Source organism: Trypanosoma brucei (assembly GCF_000002445.2).
Source record: "Trypanosoma brucei brucei TREU927 chromosome 11 chr11_scaffold02 genomic scaffold, whole genome shotgun sequence".
NCBI classification, from domain to species: Eukaryota; Euglenozoa; class Kinetoplastea; order Trypanosomatida; family Trypanosomatidae; genus Trypanosoma; species Trypanosoma brucei.
Genome location: NT_165287.1, coordinates 44,550 through 66,085, shown reverse-complemented (window position 1 = coordinate 66,085; position 21,536 = coordinate 44,550). Strand labels below are relative to the sequence as shown.

General features: G+C 44.0%; 1 protein-coding gene and 5 pseudogenes across 1 annotated transcript, besides 12 other annotated features; 1 reads left to right on the top strand and 5 right to left on the bottom strand.

The window, feature by feature from the left end:
- Positions 1-1,414: 1,414 nt before the first annotated feature.
- Positions 1,415-1,672, bottom strand: Tb11.13.0007 (annotated as a pseudogene).
- Positions 1,673-2,036: 364 nt separating this feature from the next.
- Positions 2,037-2,080: a microsatellite.
- Positions 2,081-2,117: 37 nt separating this feature from the next.
- Positions 2,118-2,153: a microsatellite.
- A 226-nt stretch (positions 2,154-2,379) lies between these two features.
- Tb11.13.0006 lies at positions 2,380-3,964 on the bottom strand (annotated as a pseudogene).
- A 1,894-nt stretch (positions 3,965-5,858) lies between these two features.
- Positions 5,859-5,901: a microsatellite.
- Positions 5,900-5,926: a microsatellite.
- A 168-nt stretch (positions 5,927-6,094) lies between these two features.
- Tb11.13.0008 lies at positions 6,095-7,612 on the bottom strand (annotated as a pseudogene).
- Positions 7,613-8,169: 557 nt separating this feature from the next.
- Positions 8,170-8,417: a repeat region.
- Positions 8,170-13,427: a repeat region.
- Positions 13,118-13,185: a sequence feature (T-rich).
- Positions 13,194-13,427: a repeat region.
- A 775-nt stretch (positions 13,428-14,202) lies between these two features.
- Tb11.v4.0058 (variant surface glycoprotein) lies at positions 14,203-15,765 on the bottom strand (the record flags this gene model as incomplete). The annotated part of the gene is made up of 1 exon (XM_823004.1): positions 14,203-15,765. The coding sequence occupies one exon, from the start codon at positions 15,763-15,765 to the stop codon at positions 14,203-14,205; it is 1,563 nt and encodes a 520-aa protein (XP_828097.1).
- A 2,197-nt stretch (positions 15,766-17,962) lies between these two features.
- Positions 17,963-18,007: a microsatellite.
- A 32-nt stretch (positions 18,008-18,039) lies between these two features.
- Positions 18,040-18,060: a sequence feature (AT_rich).
- Positions 18,061-18,075: 15 nt separating this feature from the next.
- Positions 18,076-18,124: a microsatellite.
- A 172-nt stretch (positions 18,125-18,296) lies between these two features.
- Tb11.v4.0057 lies at positions 18,297-19,154 on the bottom strand (annotated as a pseudogene).
- Positions 19,155-19,979: 825 nt separating this feature from the next.
- On the top strand, positions 19,980-21,368 carry Tb11.v4.0056 (annotated as a pseudogene).
- Positions 21,114-21,143: a microsatellite.
- Positions 21,369-21,536: the final 168 nt, after the last annotated feature.

Genomic DNA, 21,536 nt, shown 5'->3' with positions numbered 1-21,536 from the left:
GCTTTTAAGTCTCATTGGTGCGCTTGGCCCGCTCATGTGTGGCTTCGTCTCCTACCGCTTAGCCTGTGCCACTTTCGGCTGTGAGCGCGACATAGTCAACATCTTAAACGGGTAGAGACCTACTTAAATGGTGATATATTAGTTGCTTGTCTGAGGAAAACAATTTCAGTGAGAACTTTTCGAGACGGCAGTTTGCTGTTGTACGTCCGGTTTAGTTTGCGTCCAGCTACGGTCTGACGGCTATGAAGATGACTTGTTGCTGACGCTAATTCTTGCGGTGTCACTTGTTTTTGTTCTGCGTTATCTGCCTATTATGTGATGTCTTGGGCCGATACTGCTTGTGTAGTGGGATACTGTGCTACTCCGTTCTGGTGGACGGTGGCCCTCGATAAGGCGCTTTACTTTAACACCACTCCGTGCTTGCCCCGCAAATGCAGATAAAGGAATCTTCTAGATCTTCGCTACTTGTTTGTTTTGTCGCACGGTATAGGCATAAGGTTGCTCTACTCGATGGTACTGATGTCGTTTTTTTTTGTGAAATGCAATTTTACCGGCCCAAAATTGCTTCCTCATTTTGGATGACTTTTGTAAGCTTGGTTTCTATTTGCTGCGCTAACTGTCGTAGTGAAGGACAATAAACGCAGATTGGTTGTTAAGTCTGGATATAGGCATACTTTTTGCGTTAAAGTCTAAGTCGATAGCTTGTCTGCAGTATAGGCTGTTGTATTTAGTCGTCTTGCCGGTTGCCTCTTTAAGTGCTTTTACCCATATTGAGAAACTTTTTTTACCATTAACCTTTCCCTGCCTGTGAAATCTCTTAATTTTGTTCAAATGGTAAGATTTTATTGTCGTTTAAAACGTTTTGTGGTTTAGTTCTACTAGTGACTATTTTGTTACGTGGAAGTCTCCTATAGGCGATATGTTGCCGAGGACTCTGTCTAGGTCGAAAGTGTAACCTAACATGGCGAATTTTGCGCCACTAGTGATTTCCTCCTTATTGACTGCCGTTCCCCTTCGATTAAAGCTATAAAATTACTTTGAGCTTCGTTTGCTGTGGCTGTAGGCTTGGTCGCTGCTTCCTTGTTAGTAGGAGGCTTATCGATTGTCTGTTTTCGAAAAATATGGGCTAAGCGCACAGCTGTAGAAACTATTGATGGAAGCTTCCTATTGAGTTTGCCTTTTTGTTCCGGGGTGCATCCACTTTCAGATATTAATATCTAGCTGCTTTTGTCAATTTTGTTCTGGTTGTGGTCTCAACTCTGCCGTTGAGATTTATGCGCCGAATTTTCCCCCTCATCGCTTTTTCCACAGCACTCTCATATTTTTTAAATCACAAACAATAACATCAGACCCATCCAAATGAATTACAATATCCTCATTACTTGCATTCTGACTTTTTAAAAATTCCATAACCCCACAAAGGCCTTTTAACATGACTATACAAACATCCCAGCCCAATTGTAATAATTTCAACATTACTTAGTTTGGCAATCAATATGAGTCAATACCATCCTTGTGTTGCATGAGTTTAAACTTCAACCGCACACACTCTTCGTTTCTTAAGAACATTCTCTGTTATATTTGTTGTGTTATCTACTTCGTTATATTGAAGAGATACCGAGTGCAAACTCATGAAATGTAATAGTAGAGTTGTCAATACAGAAATATTTATGTTTTACTCTACCTATGAATTTGAGAGGGCTACAAAAAAAATCATGTTAGACAAAAAGAAAAAATTTGTTGAGTCTCTGGGGTTTTTACATAGGCAATGTTTAACATTGTTTTAATCTAGTTGCTAAAAGACGTATGCTCAGTGTTGTTATCTCATCTTTGAGTACGTATCTACATTTTTATGTAGTTAGCTTCAGGCGTACCTCCACTCTCTCACTGTTTAAATTCCGCTACTCTTTGTATTCTTCATATTTTCCATCTATTCATTTTTATGGGATTCGAATACGCTAGTTGCACTGCACTGTTTAAAATTTATTACACGTTTTCCTTGTTTTCTGTGATTACAAACCCAAGCGGCCGGTTTCATTATCATCATCATTATTATTATCATTATTTTTATTAATATTATAATATTCGTATACACATACCCTTACAACACTCTCCTTTTATTATTATCATTATCATTATCATTATTATTATTAGAGCTCCAACTAATATCTACAAAACAAACAAAATTAGAATAGCATTTGTTTTCCATATCTTAACAACATACTTCGTTACACCAATAGGCCAAATTTACACAAATGTTACTAAAAAGTCGTACATTTAAATTATAAAGTGTCAAAATATCTCAAAGTTTAGCAAATATTAAAAAATTTTTGCGTAAAACGTTTCTTAAAAAACAACATATTTAAAAATTAAAAAAACCTAAAATACCACCAAACTCATGACAGCAGCCACACTCAGAGCCAATTTCTTATTGACGAGAATTCCGAAATCTTTGCAAGTTTCTCCCTTTCATTTGCAGCTTTTCTCATCTTCATATTTTGACTTATCAATGCCGTGTTTCGCACACCCAGTTGTGGCCGCTGTCCATGCATGACCCTCTCCTGCTCCTTCTGTATTCTTCTGTTCTTTAATTTTGCTCTTATCTACTTCTTATTCCACTTTGGTTTCACTCTCCCCTCCTTTCCATTTGCAGTTAGCCTTTTCGCATTCCTTTTTGGCTGCTTCTTGTGCATATATTTCTCTACTTTTGCTTTGTGTTGCAGTTTCAGTCGCTTGTTGTGTCTTTTGACTGCTCACTGCACCAAGAAGTATGAGCGAAGTGAGAGTGTTGTTTAATGTTTCAAGTCGCATCGCTATTGTAGTTGCATTGTTCGCGTTCTGCTCTGCTTTTATCTTGTTTATTACGTCTGTTATGTGCTTGCACCACGCCGGTGAAAGTGCGTTTTTGTTAGTGTCGTCCTTCCCGTAGTAAACACAAGCGCCGTGTGTGCCGCCGTTGCTGCCGTCGCATCCAGTGCTGCCAGCTCCTGCAATATACCCTAGGGTATTAATTAGCTTGCCGTTTGTTCCTTGGCTCTTTGCGATTTCGATGTCAAAAGCCAGCAGCGCCGTCTGAAGTGTCTTGCTGTTGAGTTTGTTGCCTGGGTATTGTGTTTTGCATTCGGTTGTTAGTTTTTTTTACATTCGTCTTTAATGTCTGTATTAGCGTCGGCGAAGTTTATGTCGCTTCTTTTTGTTTTTAGCGAGCATGCGTTATTGTTGCCTGAATCGCTGTCGTCGCTCTCACACAAATAGATTACGTCTGCGGCTAAGGTATGCCTCCTGTTGTCCCTTTGGTTTCGCCAGAGGGTATGCCGCACGTTATCTGCCTGTCGTTAGTCGCATCTGCGAGCTTTACAGTTGTAGTGCCGTCCGTTTTGCCTCTGAGAGCAGCTTCAAGGACGGCTGGTATGGTTTTGTCGTCTGCTGCATTAGCCGCTTCAGAATAGTCTGTCAGAGCCTTGGTGATTTGGTTTATCGTCTCTGTTAGCGGCGGGATCACGTCGGGGTTCGTACCTAGCTTTTTGGCCGCCTCTATCACGTTGCCTTTGCCGTGGGTTTTCGCTCTATTTACTGCTTTCCGGCAACTTTGCCTGGCTTCTGCAGCACAATGTGTTTTTGTTTCATTTTTGTCCTTTTTCCATAGCTGTGATAAGTCAGGCGCCGCAGTGAGTTCGTCAAGCGCTTTCGGGGCCATCAACGTTAGGTTTATTAGTGCGACTGTGTCTTCTATTTCGGTTTCTGTTGATGGCAAGTTAGGTGATTCTAATTCCATGGACGCTAGGTTAATTAAGTTGCAGATCACCCTGAATCCGCTTGCTGAAGACCCGGCGTGTGCCACGGCTGCATCTGCTGTTATCGTTGGCAAAAGGGTTACGAGCAATGCTAGGGCAAGTGTGGCCGCACATAACATAGTTTTGCTTCGCATATTGCTTGGCGCATTATTGATTTTGTTATTTGTCATTTTCTGCTGATTTACCTAATTTATTGAGACAACCTGTTAACCAAAACTTGGAAACGAGAGATATACCTTCTATAAACCTCCGGGGTTTTTAAATAGCGTTGCAATAGTCGATTCGGCTTCTGTTTCCTTGCGAGTGGCGGTTACTTTTTTATGCTTTTGACCTGTTGGTTCAAATTGAGTGCTGCTGGTGTGTACTCCTATTGAATCTATGTTCCAATATCTTGATGCTGTTATTTTTGTTTTGTGGTCACTTTCGAGGTTGATTCTTGCTTTATTTACATCTGAAAGCGTCTCCTCGTTCACCTCTCGGAAGCAGAAAATGCCATAGTCGCATCTTGTCAGTTGTCTTTCAAGGGCATGCTTTTTCCACTGCAATTGTGGCCTAATAATCATTGGCGCTGCCGTTTGGTCGGTTGGCTCTAATAGCCTGGTGGGTAAAATTCTCATAGATCTCTGCTTCTGAATGGATGTGTCTTTCTTTATGCCGTAGTGTAGAAGCCGTGATGGTAACCGAGTGAGGTATTTGCAGCTATCTGCGCACTTTTCGTGTTGGTGCTCTTCTGCTTCCTTTCTTGTGATCTTTAAAAGTTGCTGACACAGGTAACACTGCTTCTGATACTTTTTTTAATGGATTCGGATACCGAAATTTGTAGTTACGAGGTATAATGTGACTTGACAATATTGAAGTTGTTGGGGAGTGCATTTCAGAACGCTGCGCTGCTTTCATTCAGTGAACTGTGGCTGCAAAGTCGAGATTTATTGCCGTTTTGTGGTTCGAATGGTAAAAAAAGGTGCCATGGCTTGGATTCTCTGTGACAGAGTAGTGACGTAAAAACACACTCAGTTAAGGCCAAGAACTTCCACTTTGCAATTATAATTTAGATTGTTCTATATCCGTTTCTAAAACATCTGTCTTTTCGGCCGCTTTGTTTTATTTGTGCCTCCACTCCTATCGTGCAGATGCATTGGCTGTGACAATACAACGCCGCCGTCTCTAGCGTCCGCATGGCTTTGAGTATTTACAAGTGTGATCCTGCCTAAATGACGCTCTTTTTCGCCTCTCTCTCCCTGAAAGTTCGTCACTTACTGCATTTTTTTATTTACAAGTTTCCTAAGGTACTCCATCAATGCCAAATTAGTGAATATTCTTACATGATTTAGTCGCTCCTTCAAAGTGTTCAAAGGTTTGCCATTGTACAAGAATAGAACTGTTGGATCATCATTGCAAACTTTTCATATTTATATAAAGATAAATGGCGGTTCATTTATGAGGTTGTTAAGCACTTTCTGCGCTTTTATTCCTTCTTTTCCTTTCCTCGGCAGTCCATTAGTAGTTTAGTTTTAAATTATTCTTCCATAGAGTAAAATACTGTGCCCACAAATGTTAGTGCCTATTACTGTATCTGATAAGAAGATGGTTGTACATTACTTCACAATTACCAAATCCTTTCTTTCTTCTCCTCATCATAATTCTTTTTATTATTCAAAGCCACATATTAGTATTCCCCATCAGCATATAACTACAGTCTTTATCATAAATTCTGCATGATAATCTATCAATTTGTTAGTATAATAAGAACAACATATCCTTTTTATCCTCTTGATTTATTAATTCCAATGTGTTTTGCTTTTCCGTAATGTGCCTTAATTTTTCCCTTCTTTTCCTTTTATGCTTTCAACACAGCGAGTGACGTAACAAATCTATTTGCTGTGTACACTAGAGGTTATTTCTACATCATTGCCACTTCTATCAACTTCTTTGTAATGATGATCCTACTCATGTTTGTGTGTCAAAATACGCATATTATATCTAATTTTTTCTTTTTTATTTTCGTGTCAACTTTAATATTATTTCTCTTGTTTTCTCTCATTTCCACACACTCACAACATTCTCTTATAATAATCATTATCATTATTATTATCATCATTATTATCATAATAATAATAATGATAATAATTATATTCCTAACCAGCATTCATTAAATAAAAAATAACCAAGTTAGAACAGCACTTATTTTTCATACACTATTACTCTATTACTTTGCACCCATATACCACTATTATACATATTTTACTTTAATTTCATAATTTTAAGAAATTGAGTGAAATTTAGCTATTATCCTTAAAATGCTAGAGTCCTACCAAACTCACAAAAGCAGAAGCAACAATCAGGGCAAATTTCTTATTTACTAGAAAACTGTAATCTTTGCACTTGTCTTCTATCCGTCCACAAACATATTTTTTGCCTGGGGCTGGAGTTCATTTGACTCCTTCACATTTCTCTTTGGTATCTTGTCCAGCATACTTTGAAGGTTGCTCTCATGTTTCTTTTTATACCTGAGCTGCTTGATCTGCAGCTTTTTTGGATCTAATGAGCATTTTTTGTTTGCACCAGTGGCATTGTCACCCCTTTGGCACGGCTCAGCGCATTTGCCGCTTTATTTGTGTTTTTTACAGTCCTCTTCATTGGTTGTTTTGGCGGGGGATTGTGGGTGAAGTTGCGTAAGCTTTGGTGGGTTTTCAATTTCGTGTTGTGCGTCGACGTAAGAAGCCCGGGCGTCATTATTTAGCTGCATAAGGGTTTGCTTGAGAGCTGCTGCTTCGCTCTCTTTTCATGCGGCTGTCATCAGTTGGTTTTCTGCTTCGTGTAGCTTTTCTAGCCATGGTAGCTTTCCGTCGCTTGTGCCGAGCTGTTGTTTGAAGTTTATGCACATGGTGGGTGTTGCCTGGACGCCTGCGCAAGCTGCGGTGTTAGTTTTTTCTAGAGTTCACCGCCCGTTTGCTTGCGTTGCGTCCGTGTTGCTTGCGTTGCGTCCGTGTTGCTTGCGTCGATCTTTGCCATTAGCTGGGCTGTGGCTGCGGCATATATTTGCATTTTGTTTTGACGTTGTCCCATGCTGCCTTTGCTTGATCGCTTTTGTCGCCGGCTGCGTCAACCTGGCCAGTCAGCGAGTCCGCACACTCGTTTTGCGCTGGGTTTCCTGAAGCTGTACAAAGACAAATACAAGCGTCGGCTAGCGCTGCTCCTACATTGTTTCCTCCCTGCGCCGTCGCCCCGCATGCCTTACCCCTCCCGGCGCCCGCTTCGTTGTTGAATCTGCCCTTGTCGAAGTCCACTTTGCCTTTTCCATAGACTGCTTCTGTGAGGCTGTTCATCGCATTTGTTCTCGCCTCATTGTAGGCTTGCTTAGCTGCGTTATATTGCGTTATCAGCTCCGCGCTCCTGTTTAATAGCGTGTAAATTCTCTTGTTTGCTCGGTGCCGTGCATTGTGTTCTGGCAACCTTAGATACGGCTTCTGGCCGGCCAGGTCTTTGTCCGCTATAGCTTTATTTTTTTCTTACCATTGCTTAAGCCCTTCTTGATCTTTGACTTTGCCGCCTTGGTGATAAATGTCATCCGCAGCATCAAAATAACCGTCGTTTGCTGTTGATAGGTTTAGGTTGCTTGCCTCTTCTAGAATCGTAGTTGCTTCTGGGAAAGCCGTCTCTGGCGCGATTTTGTCTTTGACTTCGGCAAGGTTGTAAACTGCAGAAAGTGCAGAGAAATATGCACTGTCGTCTGGTGCCGAGCCTATTGCTGTCCCAGTCACTGCAATTAGCGCTAGTGTTAGGTCTATAGCTAGTCTACGTAGTTTCTTGCTCTGCATCTCTAACTTCGGTGGCATTTAAGAAAATATCAGGCTTGTCTTGAGGCATTACAACTTACAGGCGGTGAAGGCAGTGTTGTCTTGTGGTCTCGGCTTCATCTGAAAAGCCGCTGGTCCTATGGATTTAGAATGGCTTTCTTTGTGGTTTAAGGCCTGAACGAGTTGCACTTTTCAGCTATTTGGGGCCGCCTTTTCGCCTGTAGTTGTCCTTTTTAGGTGCTGTAAGAATTCCGTTAGAGGGCGTATTGAGGCTGTTTATTGCCAGTTTTGCGTCCAGCGATTACTTTTAGAAAGAATTTTATGCTGTTAATCAGTTCCATGCGCGCTTTTGTTTCGCGGTTGTGCCAGATATTTTTGCCATATTTAATAACTTGGTCGCTATCTGCCGTTGTGTTGTACTGAAAGGGCAGAGAAAGTCGTGCATGGTTGTGTCTTTTCTTGTTTTGACCTTTCTGACTTGTGAGATAGAGTTTGGCTGTTTTTGTCATAGCGTTACCGTCTACTTTAAATTTTCCATTTGAGTAATGTGTCACGCTCAGGGTGGTTTCAAATTCGTCCCCTGGCGATGCCGGCAACATCAACGTGGTGCCAGGGTCCAGTACCCCGTATCATCGGGGGAAGCCAAGAGCCACCAACGTTCCTTTCATGGGGAACAATGCTGTGCTCCGGCCAAGGCATTATACAGCACAGGGATCAGCAGCGTCTTGCTGGGACACCGTTTTTCATTTGTCGGTCCCTGGGCATGTGCCAGCGTGCCATCAGCAATATCATCCGCACTAACATGCTGCTGTCCGGTGATGTGGAAGAGAATCCCGGCCTGTCGTTGCGCGGGATGCAGTGGAACTGCGCTGGGCTATCTCAAGAAAAGAGATTAGCACTCCACAAAACCCTTGTTGATGAGCGGATTGTCTTTTGTCTGTTGAGCGAGACAAGGATGACGCCTGGAGAGGTGGTTTGCTTTAGCGTTGCTGGCTACCGACATCACAGAATAGCTCGTAACTGCAAAGGAGGTGGTGTATCAATACTAGTGATGGAGAACCTGCTAGTCGAGACTGGTATGACCGTTGTTGGTCGCATTGAACAAGTGCATGCAACAATTCACCTTGCACGTGGAACGGCGCTGACTGTCACGTCGGCATACATCCCACCAAAACACACCTTCACGGCAACTGACCTAGATACGCTTCTGACAACTGACGGTGCCAAGCTCATCGGTGCAGACGCTAACGCACACGCGTTGGCATGGGATCGCGCGAGCCCACCAAATACCAAGGGTGAAACCCTCACACAGTGGTGCATTGACAACCAGTTTCTGGTATGTAACACTGGTGAGTGCACCAGGTACACGCGCCACCACGAGGAGTCCACCCCTGATGTGACACTGTCAAGGAATTGCACAGTGTACACGTGGACATCGCTGTATTCTCCCGATAGCGATCACCATAACATATTTTTCGACGATATCGTTGGAGACGACACAGATGCACTGAGTTGCCCGCGGCTTCAAAAGCCCATGTACGCATGGCTAAAAGCTAACTGGAGGAATTTCCGTCTCAAGGTTCACGAGCTCTGCAGGAAAATTGGTAGAGAGAAGAATGTCAACACTCTGGAACAGAAATTGAGCTCCGCCATCCGCACTGCGACGAATGTCTCCGTCCCCCGTGGCTGCAGAGTAACGCCACCACATTGGACACCTGAGCTCGCGAAACTCGATGAAGAGATCGCTGGATGAGGACCTTTCCACATAAGAGAAAAGTTGGTAGCCACGCGTAAGCAGATTCTGGACCGTACCACAAAGAAGAGATGGAGCACGCTATGCTCCAGACTTGCGGTGTCAGACCGCTGCAGTTGGCACATTGTCAAGAAGGTATATGCGCCACGACCACTAACCACACCGGCTGTGCTTGTTGATAACGCGGCCATCACGGACTACCGTCAAGCTGAGAGGTTCATTAAACTGTACTCGTCTTGCGCAAGAAGGCACCCCGACTCACACCCACCGGCACACATAAAGACGATAGCGAGTGAGTTCAGTCCCATCACGATGGCTGAACTACGGAGATCGATCAAACTGCTACCGAGTGGATCCGCAGCCGGACCTGATTGCTTATACAACAAGGCACTGCAACATCTCGGTAGAACAGCGCTGAATGTTGTTCTGAGGCTATTCAATGAGAGCCTACGAACGGGAGTCGTGCCGTCTGCATGGAAGACTGGTGTTATCATCCCCATCCTGAAGGCCGGAAAAAAGGCGGAGGACCTCGATTCTTACAGGCCAGTGACGCTCACGAGCTGTCTCTGCAAAGTCATGGAGCGAATAATTGCCGCGAGACTTAGAGACACTGTTGAGTCCCAGCTGACGCCGCAGCAATCAGGCTTTCGCCCCGGATGCTCAACGCTCGAACACCTCCTGCACGTCCGCGCTGCCCTCTGCCGTCCCACGCACCAATATCGTACAGGTGCTGTATTCGTCGACTAAGAGAAGGCATTCGATACAGTAGACCACGACAAAATTGCGAGGGAAATGCACAGAATGAAGGTATCACCCCACATTGTGAAGTGGTGTGTATCATTTCTGAGTAACCGAACTGGCAGAGTGAGATTCAAGGAGAAGCTTTCCAGCAGCAGAACATTTGAGCGAGGAGTGCCACAAGGAACTGTCCTTGGCCCAATCATGTTCATTATTGTCATGAACTCGTTGAGCCAGCGCCTTGCAGAAGTGCCGTTACTGCAGCACGGATTCTTTGCAGATGACCTGACGCTACTTGCGAGGCACACAGAGAGGGATGTCATCAACCACACGCTGTAATGCGGCCTAAACGTGGTGTTACAGTGGTCAAAAGAGTACTTCATGTCTGTCAACGTAGCGAAAACGAAGTGCACACTCTTCGGGTGTATAGAGCGCCACCCCCTTACATTACAATGGACGGCGAAAGAATAGGAGCTGACAGGACACCGAAGCTTCTAGGAGTAACATTCCAGTGTCTGCAAGGGATGGCAACACATGCGGCAGAAACGAGACGCAAGATGGACTTCCTACTACTGCAGATAGCAGCCATCTCAGCTTCTACATGGGGGCCAAGACGACAAGTACTGAGAGCTTTTTATCTAGCACTCGTACAGGCACACACCATGTATGGCATTGAGGTATGGTACTGGGACGCTTCGGAACGAAGTCGCGACCTCCTTGCAGCAGCGCAACACAAGGTCAGTCGCATCATAGCTGGCATACCACATGGGACGAGCAAAGAGGACTGTCTGCTGGAAGCAAACCTCCTGCCACTCAAGACGACCACTCTTGTGCGCAGCATGAAATTCATGCTGATGTGTGAGTCACGAGGCGGATGTTTGCGGCGCAGTGCTGAGGAAGCATATCACAGCAAACACCCAGTCAGAGCCACACATTCCCGCATCATGCGGTCCTACCTTCACCTCCGCATTGAGCCACGCGAAAACCCACTAGAGACATCGACGCTCCGCCACAGCTGCCGACCGCTATTTCACACGCAGATAAAGCCTGTGTGCGCTGATGACTCTAACAATGTCAAAAGGGAGGCTTCCGAAAAGTGGATTGAACGGCATTTTGCACGGAGGGGGAAGGAGCCACCGCGACGAGAGCACTACGAATTGTGGACTGATGGATCTTTGTCCCTCGGTGAGAAGTTCGGAGCAGCTGCCCTGCTCTATAGAAACAACACGCTGATTTGCGCACCCAAGACCGGAGCAGGGGAACTCTCATGAAGTTACAGAGCGGAATGCGTAGCATTAGAGATAGGACTGCAACGGCTGCTGAAATGGGTTCCGGCATACAGAAGCACACCGAGCAGGTTGTCCATCTTCTCTGACTCGCTGTCAATGTTAACAGCATTGCAGACAGGCCCCCTAGCCGTAACGGACCCAATTCTGAGACGACTATGGAGGCTTCTGCTTCAAGTTCAGAGAAGGAAGATACGTATCCGACTGCAATTTTTGTTTGGCCATTGTGGCGTGAAACGGAATGAGGTTTGCGATGAAATGGCCAAAAAGGCCGCTGATTTACCACAGTTGCGAGACACATGGGTCCCCGACATCATTGCTTATGCGAAGCGAGTGCTTAGGTCGGAAGAAGTCCATGAGAACACTCATAGGTTTGGTATCACGGGCAACCACTTTCCAACAAAACATAATGAAGAACTGACGAGGGAAGAAGAAACGGCACTGGCACGCTTTCGGGTTGGTTCTTCAAGACACTATGGATGGATGTTGCGAAATATCAACCCGAGTGTGCCTCCACAGTGCCGATGGTGTAACCCGAAACATGAAGCAATAGGACCCACAATACAAACATCCCCAACTGTTGCGACACGCACTCTTCAGAGAACCTCCGAACCGACCTAATATACGGAATGTGATGCCACATACCAATGCCGCTCGAGTGCTGTAACGCATATGGTAAACAAACATGGCTTTGTGCGAGCTGATGCCCTCCGGAGGATCAAATACGGCGATGCAACACCTGCAGTGGACATCCCCCCGGAGCCCCCTCCAGCGGTGGCGATCGTTCCTCTACCATCGAGCACACGAGTCCCGATGAGACTGCAGGTGCTTCATTGTACCATCTGTGCCTCCATATTCGCAGTGCTAGGCCGACTATTACACCACCTTAGAACAATACATGGCATAGGCAGCGGTAGTTGCCGCGTGAAAAGGGGGAGAGAGAACGAGGACTCAGTGCAAGGAGATGGTAGAGCCCCAGCAGCGCCAGCCTCTCAGGATACACGGAAGCTGCCGTTTCAATGTGACCTGTGCGAGGCGAGCTTCGGTACACGTTCTTCCCTGTCACTACACAAGAAATTCAAACATAAGAGCATAGTGACGGAGGACGGTACCGTGGTGGTGGTGCAATTCCCTCGTAAGCGTGCCCGTGAGGGAAACGTTGACGTCCCGGGGAAGGGCGAGGTGCAGTGTGGTGTGTGCCAAAAAATGCTCAGTTGCAGGGACTCCCTCATCCGACACTGTAAGGCTTTCCACAAAGGTGAGGGAGTCGAGCTTAAATGCAGCAAAAGCACAAAATTGCTTGCCACTGATTCCCCGCATACAAACACATCCATGTTGGTATGCCCGACATGCGGAAGGCAGTGTGCTAGCAAAACTGGCCTCACCCTACATCAAAAGAAGATGCAAGGTATGAAGGTAGAGTGCGCTGTTACCAGCCAACGCGGCGACTGCGAAGAAACGTCGCTGCACTTGATGAGCTGTCCCGGTTTGAAGGAGTTACGTGTTAGGTTTGCGGTAGAAGGTGAGTGTGTGTGTGCAGGATATATGTTTCTCTAAAAGGCTGGCGCAGTTTCTTATTGCGGTTGAACGGAGCCGGCCGCAGGTGAAGTCCTCACCTAATGTAACAGTCATACAACCCACTCTCCATTCTGCAGCTTCCCCCCTTATTGCCGAGTGTGGAGCCAGCAGGAAAAGCACCGGACGCAGGAATAGTCCAGACACCCTCAGAGACAGAGAGGGTATGCTGTCAACAAGCAACAAAAACAGAAAGAGAAAGAGGAGAGAATAATAAACGAATAACAAAAATCAAAACAAAAGGACTGTTAATTGACATCTTTTGGAGAGTCAGGGGTGGGGGGCTTTCTGCTCCATCTGCTGTATTCCGTCCAACTGCGGAGCTACAACAAAAAATTATAGAGGGTGTGTTAGGCTGAATAAAAAAGGGAGACTCTGCCACAGTCGCCAGACCGATAGCATCTCATGGCTCTACGGTTATGGCTGATGGACTCGCCAGTGGGGAGAAACTCTCACGAAGTCACGAAGAAAATTTCAAAAAAAATAATAGTTCTCTTTTTTGTCTCCATCTGTTCGCGCTTCTTTTTGTTCTATCTTCTTGATTTCTCTCACTCAATGTGCACATTTTATCCTCGACGGCTTAGGGGTTAAAAACGTACCTCTGGCAGTTTATCGTCTTTGGCCGTTGGGTGCCAGCAGCAGATTGTCTAATCGCTCCTTAATTTCTGCTCTTTATAATTGCCATCTCACAAATATTTTCCCCTTCCTTTATTTTCTTTTTGAAAACAAAAATTGTTTGGCGCACCGATACTGCAGCGAGGCGGCGTAAAAGAATTGCGTGCGGTGTTATAGGCCGCGCTCCAGCTTTAAAAAAAATTGATACCGCGCGCAGCTCAAAATGCAGAGCTGAAATCCACAGAAGCAGAAAAAAGTTACAAATACGGGCGAAGGTGCAGGTGAAAAAGTTAAGCGGAGTTGGGCGTTGGGGGGGGGAGTGGAAGAATAAGGGTTAGGGTTGCATTAAAAAAGAGCGACTCGCATGATTAAAAAAAAGAGCTAAAGTCGTTACGGTTAAGTGCTGGTAAAAACACTTATTGCTAAGAGAAAAAATAACCCTAACCCTAACTCCAACCTACCTTCATTCCTCCTACCTTCTTTTTGTTTTTTAAACAAAAAACAACAGAAAAAAGGAGAAATTTTTAGTCGGCAAAAATTTTTATACGCGGAGCCGGGACAAAAAATTTAATTACTTTTCCAGGTAACTTACGTGTTAAAATATATCAAACAGCAAAATTATTTTAAAAAGAAGGGAAATTCTTTTAGAAAAGCATGGCCACAAATGCAGAAACCATGAGGGCGAATTTTTTGTTTACAAGAAAACTGGAATCCTGACATTTGCCTTCAATCCAGCCACAAACAGCTTTTTTGCCTGGGACTGAAGTTCCTTGGAATCCCTCGCATGCCTCCTTGGTTGCATGGCTAGAGCAATTTACTCCATGTTTTGCTGCGCCATCTCCTGTTCCTGTTCTTTCTGTATTTGTCTGAGTTGTAACTTTGCTTTCATCTAATTTGCATGTTCCTTTGTCGCCTTTAGATTCCCACTTGCATGGAGAAACGCAAGTTTTGTTGTTGTCATGCTGCGCGCAGTTTACATTTTGTCTTGGGTTCCCTTCAGGAACAACTTCGGCTTTGACCGCTGTCTCGGTCATCAAGTCGCCGTTTAATGCAGCGGCGTAGATAAGATTGGCTTGTTTCAGCAGGTTTGCCAGCTGCGCGTCGAGGTTATTTGCTTTTTCTTCCTGCTTGTGCATGTTTTCTAGGGCCGTAACCGCATCTTCGAGGGATTTGAGCCATGGTATATCTTTGTAGGTTTTACCTGCTTGCTTGCTGAAGTAGCCGGTGTAATCGACGCATAGCTTGCTGCTTGTCCCGTCGCATGCGCCTGTGTCGCTGCTCCCTAGGTAAGTTTTTGTTGTGCCGCCTTGAGTTCTGGTAGTCAAGGCTTGTAGGAACGCTCCTATGGCCATTCTTATATCATGCTCTTTGGCGCTGCTGAGCTTAGCAGTTGGGCAAGACGTCTGTAGCTTTTTCCACTCCGCCGCTGGGTCTGCTATGGTGGCGTCCCAGCGCGTCGGGGCGTAACCATCAGCACATTCTTTCGTTGTCCCGTCTTTTGGGGCACAAAGGCAGAAAAAGTCGCCTACGATTGATTTGCCATTTTCGTCTCCTGTGCATGCGGCGTCCCAGGTTGTAAATGCTTTGCGGGTGTGGTCTGTTCCTGGTGTTGCTTTGCTGCCGTCGCCTCCGTACAGCGCTGCTGTTAATTTTGTTTGCGCTAGTTGCTTTTGGGTACTTGTTGCCTGTTGCGCCGCTTCGTCGTACATTCGACCTAAGGTTTCTGCTTGTAGTGCTAGTTGCCGTATCTTCTTGTTTGCGGCTGCTTTTTGTATTGCTGATGAGATGGGCTTGTATAGGTCGTGTGTTGGCTGGCCAATGTTAGTGTTTTTGGCATGCTTTGCTGCTTTCCACCATGACGCCCAGTTCGCTTTCCAGATGTCTGCGTACGGCTTGTCTTTGAGCGTCTCTGGGAAGTTTGTGCCTGCTTCCCGGCTGAGACTGGTGTCAAAGATTTTTTGCCACTCGCTTGAGCTCGTTGTTACGTTCAACGCACTGATTGTCTCTCTTGCGGAACCGCCACTGCCTGTTATTTCTGCTTGCTTGATGGGGGTGTTGGCTAGTGCGGTGAGAAGACACATCACGCGGTGTTGTGCGGCGTTGGCGTCGGTGGCGGCCTCTACTAGGTTGAGGCCAAAGAACAGCACACCGATGTATAGAATCAAGATGCGCTGTAGTTCCGCCGTTGCTTTAGGTGTTGGGGTCATCCGAATACGCAACTGTCGACTTGCTAACTGCTTTTCCACTCCACAGAAAAGAAAAATAAACCTGAAATACTGCGATCGATGAGCTGTTTTGTTCCTTTGGAGGGTGCTTTTTACTGCTGAGGTTTAGCGCCGCTTGCTGTTGCTTTGTCAGTTGCGCCTGGAGCACTTTTATGGATGCGATTGGATAGCTCTTGAAATCATGGTGTTCCCTGTTTTTTCCTTTGCCAACCACTGGTGCCCGCCGGCCCGGCTAATCGCCGTTCGTTTCGGACGTCCTGATATCTTTGACAGTTTGTATAGTTTCACAGCTTTGTGGCATTTAACAAATCACTGCCTTCAACCGCTTCAGTACAAATATTCGAATACCCAAATTCCCATTTCCTTTTATCTTTTGTATGAGTTTGAATTCTTCCCAAGTCTGCCAAACCAAATTCCTTTTTTTCTAACTCTTCATACAAAGTAAGATTTTTCACAATTAACTTGGCTTTCTCTTTTCACGCGATCGGCTGTCCATCAAAATAAATAAATAGCATCTCTCCACTCGCCACACTATTAGTCAGAATCAAAAAGAATCTCTCCTCATAATACAATGCAATTATCCCTTTCCGCAAAACAAATCTCTGTCCAACAGCTTCTTACTGGATGGCACTCCATATTAACAACGGTTTGTAAATACTCTGCTCTGACCACCCTTCATCACTTTCCTTTAGTAACTCTCCAAATGCATATTAAATTTCTTAAATGCCCATACTCTGGCTATCAAACCACCATCACTAAGATAGGGTTTTCCACTAGGAGGCGATTTCAGTAAATGCGGTAACTTTTTATCCTCTTCTTTCCTGTAACCAACATTAAAAAGCCAAAGACATCTCTGCACAAGCTCGTTGTGATTATCCTCTTCACTAAACTTATCTTCATTAGCTACGCTATTTTTTATAACATATTTCACCGCATTCTTATACCCCACCTCATCACTAACTATAATATCAGACCCATCCAAATGAATTACAATATCCTCATTACTTGCATTCTGTTTCTCTAAATATTCCATTACCCATCTAGGCCTTTTAACATGACTGTACAAACCTCCCATTGCAATTGTAACAATTTCAACACGGCTTAGTTTGGCACTCAATATGAGCCTATACCATCCTTGAGTTACATGAGTTTGAACTACAATCACAATAATTCTGGGTTACGTAGTATTATTATGTGTCATATTTGTTATTCTATCCACTGTATATTGAAGGGATATTGCACTTAAACACACTAAAGGTTATATCAACAGTAATAGTAAAGTTCTCAAGATATAAAATTTCATTTCCCTAACATACCTTTAAATTTGGAGACTGTTAAAAGAATAACGTGGAAACCGTAAGGGAAAAAGTGAGCAGTACGACTAATATGTTCATATAAGTAATCCCACGATATTGTTATGATGAATCTGTTGAATAGAGTATACTCGGTGTCTGCAACCTATCTTTGAGCACGAATCTATAGTTTTAGCCATACACATTAGCTTGATGATTCACAGCGCAGTCGTTAAATCAGCTCTTTCCTGCATTCAAAGTTCCTCTTTATGCATTTTTATAGCAATTGCAGTAAATAGTTTAACTTATGTGTTGAGATATGCCAGTAATTTTATTATTTTCTTGTGACAAATACTCCTTCCACCTAATTTCATTTTAAAATTCCTATAAGGTTAGATATATAAACTACTGTTCTTGATGCTACCGCTATCTCTGCACGATTATTTATATATTTATGTGTCAAATGTGAAGCAAATCACCTCTTTAGTCATTGTACTTTTTTTCTGGTTACAAAATCCAGTTGTTTTCTGTATTTTCGTTCATTTTATTCTGCTACCTCCATAGCTGTGGATAACCTACCAATTCAATTATACCTATATACCGTATTCTGTCTCTCCAACATCTCTTTGTATATTTTATGCCCATCGTCATAGTTATATTTGAAATTCCACTTATTCCATCTACATTTATTTCTCAGTTTTTAGCACTTCCTTTAATAATAATATTCTTTGTGTGTTTATTGCTCCCTCACTTACTCACTGTGATTTCACTAACATATTCTCATTGCACTTTTTTTATTATTTTCAGTGCCTTCATCTTTCCCATCCATTCAGTATTATTACTGCTCTCATTATAATATCAGTTTATGCACACTCACAACACTCTCCTATTATCATTATCATTATTACTATTATTATTAATATTATTATTATAATATTTGTATACACACACTCACAACACTCTCTTATTATTATTATTATTATAACGCTAATTAATGTTCATAAATTAATAAAAACTAAATAAACAAAATAAGTAAAATAAGCAAATAAGAAACTTGTCACATCCTATCACACTGCTTTGTTTTAAGAATAGGTGACTATTATGCACATTTACTATATTTATCAAATTTTCAAATTTGTTAAATTCGAAAATTTTCAAAAAATTGCACATTTTCATCAAAAATTTTAAATTTGTCAAATTTAACAAATTTTATTAGTTGCATAATTGTTTGTAAAATGGAGCTAGTATACCTAACATGTTGTCAAACTCGCAAGAGCAGCAACAATAAGAGAAAATGTTACTATTTATAATGATACTGTAATCTGTACGCTCTGTTCCTTCCCACTGACAATCCGGAAATTTGCATTCGACCTCACTTTTCTTTTCAGAGCACTTTTTCCCTTCAGTATTCGTCGCTAAAGTTCCCTTCGTTCCTTGCTTTGTCTGCTCTGCATCATCTTTAGGTTTGCAGTGGTTTCCTGTCTTCTCTGTGGTGTTATCCCATTTGCAGTTATTGTCTGAGCAGGTGATGTTAGATTTGTGAGTGAAGTGGACTGAACCTTTTGTGTGCTTGGTTTCGGTTGGCTTCCCTATATCCTTCATGGCCTTTGGTATTTTGATGTATATCAATGTCGCTGCTGTTGTGTTTATTAGTTTGGGTTTTTTTGCTATAACTTCCAGGTGCCTTCTTGCATGCTGATGTTCATCCCATGCGTCGGCCGCTTCCTGCAGCTGCACCCGCCATTTTAATGTTGGGTCTGCTGTCTTGATTTTTTTCTCCATCAACTTGACGTATCAGCCAGAAATCCCTATAACTTTGCCGATGCAGCCGTCGCCGGTGCCTGCTACTGCGGCGAATGCGAAGTTGAAGGTTTGTGTGCTGCCTTTCTCGCCGTCTACTTTGTACAGAAATGCTGATAGCCTGTGTTGTAGCTCCGTTGAAGAGGGTTCTTTCGGTATTAGCAGCGCTGAGCACGTGCTGTCTAGGAACTCTGTTTTAGCTTTACCATCGGCGTTGTTGGTCCATTCTCCCGTGTTTTTGGTTGTCCCGCGTGGTTTGCAGCCCTGCTTTAGTTGTTAAGTGGAGAAATAGAGTGCTCGTCGCAGATAGTACCGTGGTCGATCCCCGAAGGCAGCGAGTATTTAGCTTACACTAAGAATGGATATGCCTCAACGTGGCGCCAGGGTCTAGTACGAGAAGAGAAATCAACTAGAAAGCCAAATGTTCCATTCAAACAGCGGCCACAACACCGGATATGATGCGACCGCTCCGTGGGGAGAAAACCAATACTTAGTGTTCTACGGTCCAGCACCCTGCTCAGGTGTGGGAACCAAAAATACCTGATACAACTTCCGTCCAGGGAGACAAATGGATATGGTAAACATGGTTCAGACGCAATGTGGGAGGGATCGAATGGGCGTCAAATGGAGACCCCCCCTAGACACGCGCACATGCGGTCGCCCACCCGTGGGTATCAATTCTCCAAAAACAGGGGATTTTAGTGGGTAGGAACGCCAGTATCCAGCGTTGAGTCACACACTACCACCATGTTCTCGCGGCGTGGTGTGCGTAAATGCATTTCTTCCTTACCCACAAGTGGACAGACTGCATGGTCCTGAGGGTTTGGCGACTGGAAAAAAATTCATTGTAGAGACCGTAAAACAAAAGCGTTGTTTCAGAAAATAGAATTGTGATAAAACAATCATTCCAACAATAACAAGAAATTAATCAGGAAGCTAATCTCAAATCAAAACATCTACGGACACACCAGTTTAAAACCTTTAGCAAGTCAAAAAAGAAAGGGAAAAAAGCCAGCAACGCAGTAATGCAGTTGGAAAGGCCACGCTTATTACAGCCCACCCTGGCAACGATAGCTTTAATAGCATGCCAAACACATAGGTGTCAGGCAGTGGCGGCTAGCGACCACACGCACCTTTTCCTGTAACTTTGTGACCTCGTCAACCTAGCACAACGTCCTGCCTCGAAGAAACTCTCAGAAGCCGCAGCCAAGGAATCTTATTTGGCCATTGCAAAACTGAACAATTCAATAGGAACGAGGAGTTGGAAGCAGGCTATCAAGGGATACAACGAACCCCCATCTTCACCACAGAAACCATCCCCTTTATCCAAAGCGACAACAGCCCCTGGTCATCGAGAGACGTACTAGAAAGAGAAAGCAAAGAAGGTGTCAAGCGATGATCAGCGGCAAGCGATCCTGGCAGAGCGTTGTATGGAAAAGCGACAGGCAAGCAAATGGCTGTTTACAGGAAGTTACTAAGACCAATAGAGGAACAGGCTTTCATAACGTTCAATGACATATTAAACATATGCACCGGCACAGAAAAGGATGCGGTGCGCCCAATACAGACGCCAAAGCAAATAAGATAGCCAAGTTAATTCTCTTACTCTGCGCCTACGACAGTGAGAGCCAGCGGTTCTGCGAATCGTCGCAAACGGAATCAAACTTAAAGCTCGACACAAACGGCCACAAACTAATGGCCAATCTGCTAAATCTCTGCCCGCAACCAGACATCAGCAGCCCCACGACAGCCGAAATCCACAGCAAATTAGTGGCGCTTTTAGCACAAGTAAAATCAAAGACCACAGATGTTTACCTCGGGCATTTCTCCAAAACAGGCTGTGATGGCACGGATACCAACGGAGTTTGTGTCATGTACGCTGCCAACACAAAAACAGCACAAGGCAAGTTTACTAAAATACAGTGGATCAAGGAATTGCAGCAGGCTGCGAAACTCCAACAACAACACGAAGAGGCGCAGAGCGAACTAAAAGAACTGGAAGCGCAGCTAGAGACAGCACGAAAACTAGCATACAGCCTGCTGCCACTAGCAGACGCCGAGCTTGCTGACCTAAGTGAAGTAACTCGGGTAGAAAATAAAGCAACAAACACTGGGAAAAAAGAGGCGCAAAGCAAGTGTAATTATGGAAAGAAAAAAGTACAGAGGGATGCCAAACCCTTGGTTGTAATCATGATACTGAGAACAACAAGCGCAAACCTAAAGGAGAAACAGAAAACCCAGCAGCAGGAGCAGCAGGAGCAGCAGTAGAAGGAGCTTCAGGTGGAGCAGCAGCTACAGCTGAGTGTGCAAGCCACAGAACCAATAAGGAGGCTTGCCTAGTTGACAAAACAGGCGACAAACAAAATTGTGCATTTAGAAATGGCAAAGATGGTGAAAACGACAGGGATACCTAAAAGTACTGAAATAGAAGTTTTCTCGTCAATAAGAAATTCGCTCTGATGGCTGCTGCTTTTATGATCTTTGCAACATTTTAGAATTTCAAAGATTTTTTGCTTATTTTATAAAATTTATGAAACTTGCTATTTTGAAAAATATGCTAACGCTTTCTAAATTTATATATCTTGACACTTTTATAAAACTTTACAAACGTAGAAATTGGAAAAATTTAGAATAGGAAATATGAAATTATTATGATAGTGG